Source organism: Oncorhynchus kisutch, linkage group LG4 (genome assembly GCF_002021735.2).
Source record: "Oncorhynchus kisutch isolate 150728-3 linkage group LG4, Okis_V2, whole genome shotgun sequence".
In the NCBI taxonomy this organism is placed as follows: domain Eukaryota; kingdom Metazoa; phylum Chordata; class Actinopteri; order Salmoniformes; family Salmonidae; genus Oncorhynchus; species Oncorhynchus kisutch.
In genome coordinates, this window is record NC_034177.2 from 19,569,397 (window position 1) to 19,581,347 (window position 11,951).

The 11,951-nt window shown below is 47.2% G+C and overlaps 1 protein-coding gene across 3 annotated transcripts in view; it reads left to right on the forward strand.

Annotated features, from left to right (window-relative positions):
• Positions 1 to 11,613, forward strand: part of fbn2b (fibrillin 2b) — a 119,604-nt gene extending 107,991 nt beyond the window's left edge. For all 3 annotated transcript variants that reach the window (XM_031822601.1, XM_031822600.1, XM_031822602.1), the window contains exons 57-64: positions 1 to 66; positions 183 to 305; positions 3,565 to 3,681; positions 4,023 to 4,151; positions 6,643 to 6,762; positions 7,036 to 7,267; positions 7,653 to 7,812; positions 7,961 to 11,613. The exon at positions 1 to 66 is cut by the window's left edge and continues 60 nt beyond it. In XM_031822601.1, the coding sequence (XP_031678461.1) occupies positions 1 to 66; positions 183 to 305; positions 3,565 to 3,681; positions 4,023 to 4,151; positions 6,643 to 6,762; positions 7,036 to 7,267; positions 7,653 to 7,812; positions 7,961 to 8,332 (1,319 nt within the window). In that variant the 3' untranslated portion in view covers positions 8,333 to 11,613. The remainder of the gene's footprint in view (positions 67 to 182; positions 306 to 3,564; positions 3,682 to 4,022; positions 4,152 to 6,642; positions 6,763 to 7,035; positions 7,268 to 7,652; positions 7,813 to 7,960) is intronic.
• Positions 11,614 to 11,951: the final 338 nt, after the last annotated feature.

Genomic DNA, 11,951 nt, shown 5'->3' on the forward strand with positions numbered 1-11,951 from the left:
TCGGATCGTTCCGCTGCCACTGCAACGTGGGTTATACCACCGACTTCACCGGCACCTCCTGCATTGGTATGACCCATCTCTCTCTCTCTTACTGGGCCTTGGACCAAACCATCCTGCCTCGGGGTAGACATGGCCCTCATTTTGATCATATTACTTATTACTGTTTCCTGTTCTTTTTTTAGATATGGATGAGTGTTCCGCATCTCCCAGGCCCTGTAACTTCCTGTGTAAGAACACAGAGGGCAGCTACCTGTGCTCCTGCCCCAGAGGATACACTCTGCAGCCTGACGGAAAGACCTGCAAAGGTGGGTCAAATCAAATCAAATATTATTTGTCACATGCTTCTTAAACAACAGGTGTAGACTAACAGTGAAATGCTTACTTACGGGCCCTTTGTCAACAATGTCAGGGAAGTTAGAAACAAATATACACAGGCAGTTAGAAAAGGCAAGCTTTTTCAAGCAGAAATTTGCTTCCTGCACAAACTCAAAAAAGTTCTGGGACACTGTAAAGTCCATGGAGAATAAGAACACCTCCTCCCAGCTGCCCACTGCACTGAGGCTAGGAAACACTGTCACCACCAATTGAGAATTTCAATAAGCATTTTTCTACGGCTGGCCATGCTTTCCACCTGGCTACCCCTACCCCGGTCAACAGCACTGTACCCCCCACAGCAACTCGCCCAAGCTTTCCCCATTTCTCCTTCTCCCTAATCCAGTCAGCTGATGTTCTGAAAGAGCTGCAACATCTGGACCCCTACAAATCAGCCGGACTAGACAATCTGGACCCTTTATTTCTAAAATGATCTGCCGAAATTGTTGCAACCCCCTTTTACTAGCCTGTTCAACCTCTCTTTCGTGTCGTCTGAGATTCCCAAAGATTGGAAAGCAGCTGCGGTCATCCCCCTTTTCAAAGGGGGGGACACTCTTGACCCAAACTGCTACAGACCTATATCTATCCTACCCTGCCTTTCTAAGGTCTTTGAAAGCCAAGTGAACGAACAGATTCAATATCTGAACCACCATCGATAAGAAACAATACTGTGCAGCCGTATTCATTGACCTGGCCAAGGCTTTCGACTCTGTCAATCACCACATCCTCATCGGCAGACTCGATAGCCTTGGTTTCTCAAATGACTGCCTCGCCTGGTTCACCACCTACTTCTCTGATATAGTTCAGTGTGTCAAATCGGAGGGCCTGTTGTCCGGACCTCTGACAGTCTCTATGAGTGTGCCACAGAGTTCAATTCTTGAGCCGACTCTCTTCTCTGTATACATCAATGATGTCGCTCTTGCTGCTGGTGAGTCTCTGATCCACCTCTACGCAGACGACACCATTCTGTACTTCTGGCCCTTCTTTGAACACTGTGGTAACAACCCTCCAGACGAGCTTAAGTGCCATACAACTCTCCTTTCGTGGCCTCGAACTGCTCTTAAATACAAGTAAAACTAAATGCATGCTCTACAACCAATCACTGCCTGCACCTGCCCGCCCGTCCAGCATCACTACTCTGAACGGTTCGGACTTAGAATATGTGGACTACAAATACCTAGGTGTCTGGTTAGACTGTAAACTCTCCTTCCAGACTCACATCAAACATCTCCAATCCAAAGTTAAATCTAGAATTGGCTTACTATTTCACAACAAAGCATCCTTCACTCATACTGCCACACATACCCTCAATTTTACGAGGGTATGTGTGACCATCCTACCAATCCTCGAAAACTGACCATCCTACCAATCCTCGAATTCGGCGATGTCATTTACAAAATAGCCTCCAACACTCTACTCAATAAATTGGATGCAGTCTATCACAGTGCCATCCGTTTGGTCACCAAAGCCCCCAAAGCCCCTGTACGCTCTCTCGTTGGCTAGCCCTCACTTCATACTCGTCGCCAAACCCACTGGCTCCAGGCCATCTACAAGACCCTGCTAGGTAAAGTCCCCCTTATCTCAGCTCGCTGGTCACCATAGCAGCACCCACCTGTAGCACGTGCTCCAGCAGGTATATCTCTCTGGTCACCCCCAAAACCAATTCTTCCTTTGGCCGCCTCTCCTTCCAGTTCTCTGCTGCCAATGACTGGAACGAACTACAAAAATCTCTGAAACTGGAAACACTTATCTCCCTCACTAGCTTTAAGCACCAGCTGTCAGAGCAGCTCACAGATTACTGCACCTGAACATAGCCCATCTATAATTTAGCCCAAACAATTACCTCTTCCCCTACTGTATTTATTTATTTATTTGTTTATTTTGCTCCTTTGCACCCCATTATTTCTATTTCTACTTTGCACATTCTTACACTGCAAATCTACCATTCCAGTGTTTTACTTGCTATATTGTATTTACTTCGCCACGATGGCCTTTTTTTTTGCCTTTACCTCCCGTATTTCACCTCATTTGCTCATATAGGATATAGACTTATTTTTCTACTGTATTATTGACTGTATGTTTGTTTTACTCCATGTGTAACTGTGTTGTTGTATGTGTCGAACTGCTTTGCTTTATCTTGGCCAGGTTGCCATTGTAAATGAGAACTTGTTCTCAACTTGCCTATCTGGTTAAATAAAGGTAAAATAAAATACATTTTTAAAAAATGTAGAGAGAAAAAATTGAAATAATAGAAAAATGCTAACACTAGAAAAGGTAGAAGCTGTTCAGGGTCATGTTGGTTCTAGACTTGATGCATCGGTACCGCTTGCCGTGCGGTAGCAGAAAGTCTATGACTTGGTTGGCTGGAGCCTGCTATAGAGGTCCTGGATGGCAGGGAGCTTGGCCCCAGTGATGTACTGGGCCGTACGCACTACCATCTGTAGCGCCTATCAGTCGGACGCCAAGCAGTTGCCATACCAAACGGTGATGCAGCCAGTCAAGATGCTCTCAATGGTGCCGCGGTATAACTTTTTGAAGATCTGTTGGCCCATGCCAAATCTTTGTTCAGGATGTCCAGGATCCAGTTGCAGGGGGATGTGTTCAGTCCTAGGGACCTGAGCTTAGTGATGAGGTTGGAGGGCACTATGGTGTTGAACACTGAGCTGTAGTCAATGAACAGCAATCTCACATAGGTGTTCCCCTTGTCCAGGTGGGAGAGGGCAGGGTGGAGTGGAGTAAAGATTGCGTCATCTGTGGATCTGTTGGGGTGGTATGCAGATTGGAGTGGGTCCAGGGTGTCTGGGATGATGGTGTTGATGTGAGCCATGACCAGCCTGTCAAAGCATTTCATGGCTATAGATGTGAATGTTACGAGGTGATAGTCATTTAAACAGGTTACCTTGGTGTTCTTGGGCACAGGGGCTTTGGTGTTAAGTTATTACTCAGGGAAAATGTTAGTGAAGACACTTGCCAGCTGGTCAGAGTACACATCCTGGTATTCCGTCTGGCCCTACGGCCTTGTGAATGTTGACCTCTTTAAAGGTCGGCTACGGAGAGCGGGATCACACAGTCATCCAGGGCAGTTGGTGCTCTAATGCATGGTTCGGTGTTGCTTTTCATGAAGCGAGCATATAAGACATTCAGCTCGTCTGGTAGGCTCGCAACATCCATATTTTTACCCCTCAATTCCAGATCTGGATGAGTGTTCCACCAAGCAGCACAACTGTCAGTTCCTGTGTGTCAACACCATCGGAGGGTTTACATGCAAGTGTCCTGCAGGTTTCACCCAGCACCAGACCGCCTGCATTGGTGAGTATTTTTATTTAATTTACCTTTATTTAACCAGGCAAGTCAGTTAAGAACAAATTCTTATTTTCAATGACGGCCTGGGAACAGTGGGTTAACTGCCTGTTCAGGGGTAGAACGACAGATTTGTACCTTGTCAGCTCAGGGATTTGAACTTGCAACCTTACGGTGAACAAGCCATGAACAAGATACACTTTGTTTAGGACAATTCTACTACCTAGAAAAGTTAAAGAACCCTTAGACTTAGAGCTGGTAGTTCCCCTAATCACCTCACTTGCACCTAATTTGAACCCAAACATTTTTTTGAATGAAATTTCATGAATGTGTATCTTCATCTCTCGTAGACAACAATGAGTGTAATGGGCAGAACAGTGTGTGTGGCTCCAGAGCCTCCTGTGTCAACACTCCCGGCAGCTTCAACTGTGACTGTGGGAAAGGCTTTTCTCTGGACACTACTGGCCTGGAGTGTGAAGGTAAGGATCCAACACACAAGCACGCATGCAGACACACACACACACTCCCTGCCATAAGCACACACTCACACACTCCCTGCCATAAGCAGACACACACACTCCCCGCCATAAGCACACACTCACACACTCCCCGCCATAAGCAGACACACACACTCCCCGCCATAAACAGACACACACAATCCCTGCCATAAGCACACAATCACACACTCCCCGCCATAAGCAGACACACACACTCCCCGCCATAAGCACACTCACACACACTCCCCGCCATAAGCAGACACACACACTCCCCGCCATAAGCACACTCACACACACTCCCCGCCATAAGCAGACACACACACTCCCCGCCATAAGCACACTCACACACACTCCCCGCCATAAGCAGACACACACACTCCCCGCCATAAGCACACTCACACACACTCCCCGCCATAAGCAGACACACACACTCCCCGCCATAAGCACACTCACACACACTCCCCGCCATAAGCAGACACACACACTCCCCGCCATAAGCAGACACACACACTCCCCGCCATAAGCAGACACACACACTCCCCGCCATAAGCACACTCACACACTCCCCGCCATAAGCAGACACACACACTCCCCGCCATAAGCACACTCACACACACTCCCCGCCATAAGCACACTCACACACTCCCCGCCATAAGCAGACACACACACTCCCCGCCATAAGCACACTCACACACACTCCCCGCCATAAGCACACTCACACACTCCCCGCCATAAGCAGACACATATACTCCCCGCCATAAGCAGACACATACACTCCCCGCCATAAGCAGACACACACACTCCCCGCCATAAGCAGACCACACACTCCCCGCCATAAGCAGACACACACACTCCCCGCCATAAGCAGACACACACACTCCCGGCCATAAGCAGACACACACACTCCCGGCCATAAGCAGACACACACACTCCCCGCCATAAGCAGACACACACACTCCCCGCCATAAGCAGACACACACACTCCCCGCCATAAGCAGACACACACACTCCCCGCCATAAGCAGACACACACACTCCCCGCCATAAGCAGACACACACACTCCCCGCCATAAGCAGACACATACACTCCCCACCATAAGCAGACACACACACTGCCCGCCATAAGCAGACACACACACTGCCCGCCATAAGCAGACACACACACTCCCCGCCATAAGCAGACACACACACTCCCCGCCATAAGCAGACACACACACTCCCCGCCATAAGCTGACACACACACTCCCCGCCATAAGCAGACACATATACTCCCCGCCATAAGCAGACACACACACTCCCCGCCATAAGCACACTCACACACTCCCTGCCATAAGCAGACACACACACTCCCCGCCATAAGCACACTCACACACTCCCCGCCATAAGCAGACACACACACTCCCCGCCATAAGCACACTCACACACTCCCAGCCATAAGCAGACACATATACTCCCAGCCATAAGCAGACACACACACACTCCCCGCCATAAGCACACTCACACACTCCCAGCCATAAGCAGACACATATACTCCCCGCCATAAGCAGACACACACACTCCCCGCCATAAGCACACTCACACACACTCCCCGCCATAAGCACACTCACACACTCCCTGCCATAAGCAGACACACACACTCCCCGCCATAAGCACACTCACACACTCCCCGCCATAAGCAGACACACACACTCCCCGCCATAAGCACACTCACACACACTCCCAGCCATAAGCAGACACATATACTCCCCGCCATAAGCACACTCACACACACTCCCAGCCATAAGCACACTCACACACACTCCCCGCCATAAGCACACTCACACACACTCCCAGCCATAAGCACACTCACACACTCCCAGCCATAAGCAGACACATATACTCCCCGCCATAAGCACACTCACACACACTCCCAGCCATAAGCACACTCACACACTCCCAGCCATAAACAGACACATATACTCCCCGCCATAAGCACACTCACACACACTCCCCGCCATAAGCACACTCACACACACTCCCCGCCATAAGCACACTCACACACACTCCCCGCCATAAGCACACTCACACACTCCCCGCCATATGCACACTCATACACACTCCCCGCCATATGCACACTCACACACTCCCCGCCATAAGCAGACACACACACTCCCCGCCATAAGCACACTCACACACACTCCCCGCCATATGCACACTCATACACACTCCCCGCCATATGCACACTCACACACTCCCCGCCATAAGCAGACACATACACTCCCCGCCATAAGCACACTCACACACACTCCCCGCCATAAGCACACTCACACACACTCCCCACCATAAGCAGACACACACACTCCCCGCCATAAGCACACTCACACACACTCCCCGCCATAAACACACACACATACACTCCACCAACTTTTGCAAGATGTAACCCAAAATGCCTTATGGAATGTCTAACTTCCCCATGTCTGTGACCTCTCCTTCAGATGTGGATGAGTGTGGTAGTAACCATCGCTGTCAGCATGGCTGTCAGAACATGATGGGAGGTTTCCGCTGTGGCTGTCCTCAGGGCTATGTGCAACACTACCAGTGGAACCAGTGTGTGGGTGAGTGGGACAGACACACACCAGTCACAAGACCAGTCACTTACTTAAACACTTTTTGCTTCAAGGGGTGCATATGGCCACAAGATATGTCACTGCCCAGTATTGAGGCACAGGAGCTGTCCTCTGTGTGTCATAATCTCAATTCAGGACCTAATTTACCAAGTATCTGCATCGATCAACTAAATCTGATACCGTGTGCACATCGTGCTTAGGCTTGTCATTTACTCATTTTGACCCATCAATCTATCTTTCTCTCTCTCTTTCTCTCTGTAGATGAGAACGAGTGTTCGGGTGTGTCTGTGTGTGGCTCGGCCTCCTGCTACAACACCCTGGGCAGCTTTAAGTGTGTGTGTCCATCCGGTTTTGACTTTGAGCTGGGTGGGGGTGGGTGCCAGGATGTCAATGAGTGTTCCATGGGCAGTAACCCCTGCAGCTTCGGCTGCTCCAACACAGACGGAGGATACCTGTGTGGCTGTCCTGGAGGTTACTACAGGGCTGGACAGGGGTGAGTGGATGGGAGACTCAGCCGTACATTGACTGACTGACACCAGGGATTCCCCAATGGGTTGTGGCTTGTGGCTGATTCTGGGTTAACGGCTCAAAACTTGGTCTTGGTTGCAACCATTGGTTTTATTCACTTATTGGGTGAAGATTTTTTTTTAATCAAAAATATCTTAAAGACTTCAAAAGCTTTAGGTTGGTCACAGCACAAACATGTATTTGGAACCACTGGGAACCTCATACAACACAACACTGTATAAACAGTCACACTTATTTTCTCCACAAGAAAGAGTATCTCTAGTGTTAAGGAATGTGAGTTCTACTGTGCGTTCTACTGTGAGTTCTACTGTGAGTCCTGACTTCTCTCTCTCTTTCTGTTCTCTCCCCAGTCATTGTATTTCAGGTCAGGGCTTCCAGGACCAGTTTAGCTCAGAGGGAGATGATGAGGACAGTCTGTCTCCAGAGGCCTGCTACGAATGTAAGATCAACGGAGACGTCGGCAAGAAGGGCCGACACAGACGTCACTCTGCTGGAGACAACGACCTCAAGGTGCTACTCTCTTTCCTCTTCTCTTTTTCTGCTATTTTGAAGTCTCTCACTGCTCAAATCTACAGGTTATAAATGTGTATGTTGTGTGTATGTGTATGTTTTTTGTTATGTTGCTATGTGCTGACCCTCTCCTCCCTCATCTCCCCAGGAGGTGAGCATGGCCAGCCTAGACACCCAGGAGTCCATCCCCATGAACCTGAGCCTGGCCTCGCTGCAAAACAAGGAGCCCCTGCTGGAGCTGCTGCCAGCCCTGGAGCCCCTGGAGCACCATGTGCGCTACGTCATCACCCACGGCAACCAGGACGAGCACTTCCGCCTGCTGGAACGCCACAATGGGAAGAGCGTGCTGAGGTTGGGCAGGAAGCCACCTCCCCCTGGCTCCTACCGCCTGGAGATCGCTAGTCTGCCCCTGTTCGGGCCGCGGCGCTTCCGACAGCTGGAGGAGGAACACGACAGCGACTACCTGCTGGGAGAGATAGGAGACGCCCTGCGCATCAAGCTGCACATCCACCTGAACTGAGCTCCTCCCTAACCTCCTTCCTTCCCGCCCCTGGACTAACCTTATCATGACCCCTCTGATCTTTGACCTTAACCCCAGGACCATCCAATAAATTGGGGTAGGGTGCTTTGAAAGACTGAGTCAACCAGCCCAACCACCACTTTTTAATTGTCAAGTATTTTATTTTGTTTCCCTGACTACCCACACCCCTCCTTGCCCTCCTTACTGTATCTACCCACCCCAGACCCACCCCTCCTATAGATGTAATATCTTAATTTGAGCCAGTTTTCTACAGCAGGAAAATAATTATACAGCAACAGGAAATGTGAATTATTACGTAGATTATAATTAATGGGCATTTTTGTAGGGGTTGATAATTTTTTTGTTAGGGCAAATCAAGTCTGAAATTTCAAATTGGAAATGTATATACTACAATCAAATATACTACAAGTTTGCATTTCCTGCCGTGCAGGAACATTTCCAGCAACAAAGGAGTGATCAAATTAAGATCCTACATCTGTATTCTACTTGGAGAACAAGTGGAGGAGATTACAGAAAGGTGTGCAGTGCTTGGACCACAAAACCCTGCCATTTTAGATTTTACACACAAAATGGCTGACGAGAATCGATTCATGCCTTTGAATCCATGAACCTCTGGGATGAAGTAGAAATGGAAGAAGATGCACAAAAAAAGCTGAAAATTGTTTAAATGCTAAATAATGTGCTATAAAGCAGGGGGGGGGGGGTATTTTACTGTTGAGTTGAGCGTGTGTAGGACAATCTTCTTATGATGATGTGGAAAGGTAAGAACCACTGATTTGCTAAAAGAGTTATAAGGGTATGTGTTGGTGAATGGTGGTCCAAGCAGTCTCTCGCCTGTCTGTAATCTCTGTGAAATCACAACACTGGGGATAGAGGTCATGCTTCGCCCTACTCGGTATTCTGTGTCATTTAATGTATTGTACTGTCAAAAAACTTCACACGAAGGACTGCAACATTTACACATGTCAGGTTTAACAGCAATGGAGAGTTGGTCATCATGCATAGTATACAACTCTAGGAGTAAATCACCATCGGTAAGCAGGGACCCTCTGGTGTGATGGCATGTGCTGCCGGCCCGCGTTCTGTTACCTCAATGCGTTTCACTCATGTCCTCCACTCACCATACAACGCTGTTGTAATGCTGCCTCTGGCCAGGAGAGGGCCACACTGTCCCTTAGCATGAACCATGTCCAGTGTCTCAGAGACAGAAGAGGAGGTAGAGGTGAACGCCCCTAATCACTGGTCCAGGATCAGATATTGTTTTATCTCCCTAATGGAAGGTGGGAATCGCGGGTAGGGTACTCTGATCCTAGTTCAGTGGTTAGGGGTGATTACTATCTCAAGTCCTCTCTCCAAAAGACTGCCAGGACATTGTACTAGTGGTGCTGCAGTTTTATATCGTGCACTGAAACTGCTCTTTGAATTTAATCAGGGAGATTTTGCTTAGAAACGCAGCAAACATCCTGAGGGATTCGGCTTTAGTCAGAACTTTATTTTCAAGCTTTTCTGAGAGTTGGCATTCTGACTGGTAGTGGGAACTTATTGGATGGCTGAACCAACTGCAGCCCATAGAGAAACATAGCTGGAGACGAAACATATTGTAACAACCTCAATGGTACATAACAACGTTACCACAACAGACAGGTAACGTTTGGGATTTTTACAGAACACACATAAATGCGGGCACAAACACACAGGTGAACACCAAAACTCACTGAAAACAAGCATCCATCAGCTCACAATTCTTTTTTTATCAGAGAAAAAGGTGCTAAATAATTCCGTCTCTTACATGATGTACAAAAAAAAATCAGTCTTGAATCTTGATTGCAAAAACTGTCATTCTTACTAGGTTTTATGTTTCATGTTTGTCTGTATTTTGTAATGTCTTAATGCTGAAAACCAATATTATCGAACTTGCTTCTTGAAAATGTAATTGTATATTTTTAAGTGAAATGTAGATGTTTTTTATGTTGTTTTTAAAAGCGTCAAGGCTGCCCAAGATTGAATGCCTTAAAGTGCTGGTGGCTTTGTTTGCACAGAAAAGAAAAGATCAAATCAAATCCTAGAGTGGCATCCATTTTGTGATCATGCAGTAGATTAGAACACTGTACCTATCATTGTCCTTCTCAGCTCATACTGTAGTCTCTGAGCTCATAATGCTGTCGGTTAGTGGGTGCGGATTGCCAGTAGCCTGATCCCAGATCAGTTTGTGCAACAACCATAGCACAAACAGATCTGGGACGTGGTTGGATTGAGTGTCAGAGACCAAAACACACTACTATAGTAGCATTCCCACTCTACAGTTTGTCTCTCTATCGTGATGTTGACACTGTAACAAGCCTATAGGATCAATGCAAAAACATGGCCATCTATCGCTCACTCTGGCAGTGAGTGTCCCTAGCCCTGTTTATACCTGCCGCTAGCATACATCCTAAGTCCCGATCTCGTTCTGATCTCTTCCTGATCTCGTCCCATTCTTGTTCTGATCTCTTGCCGATCTTGCTCGTTTACACTTATAAGATCTGATTAAAATCCGTTCACAATGAGTCTTTTGAATCACCTACACCTGTGGGCACAATCAGAATGAGGAAAAGATCAGAACAAAGGACGCATGTTAGAACCAGGTATAAATGTGGCTTCTGTCTAGTAACCTATTTCTGATGCTCAACTATGAATTTGCTCTCTGAACATCCAAGGTTACTGCACTGTTCCCACAGCCTGGGCTATATTTATGCATAACCATTTTTCAAACATGGGAACATTGTATACTTTATCTTTTTTTTGTCTGTCCGTTATTTCATTTGCCAATACATGTTAAGAAAATAATGTGCGTGTGCGTACTATATCTCAGCTTCAGTGTCAAACTTGAACTTCACTGGTATCGCTCAATCAGTCAGTTCTGATTTGAATTTGAGGGAAACAAGAACTTGAATGTCATTTCTTTAGAGGTGCACAGGAGGGTGTAGAGAACACAGAAAGACTCAACACCTGGAGCTCTCTCTGAAACCAGCTGATGGTTTCCATGACAATCATTGAGCCATACCATACCTCTAACTGGGGCAAAACTGAACATCCCTGAACATCCCTGACAAACTAGTCTTTTCTCATTTTCCAAACTCTTATTTTATGCTGGAACGAATCTAACATTAATTGGGTGCACACATGTGCGATCTGTCAAATCTGAGTGATTCTCATCATTTTGTAAACTTTTGTCAGTGACATTTAATGGCAATAAAAGTATTGTGGGTTATATTTTTAAAGGATTGTCTTGGAGTTTCATTTTCCAGCTCGATGAATGTCCCATTAGCGCTTCGTTAAGGTGATTAAAGTGAGTTAATGTGCTGATATGTTTTATTGATTTTACAGGAAGAGTTATCGGTAACTGCCAAAATAAAGGAAACACCAACAAAGTGTCTTAATAGGGCGTTGGGCCACCACAAGCTGCCAAAACTGCTTCAATGCACCTTGGCATAGATTCTACAAGTGTCTGGAACTCTACTGGAAGGATGCGACACCATTCTTCCACAAGAAATTCCATAATTTGGTGTTTTGTTGATGGTGGTGGAAAACACTGTCTCACTCACCGTTCCTGAATCTC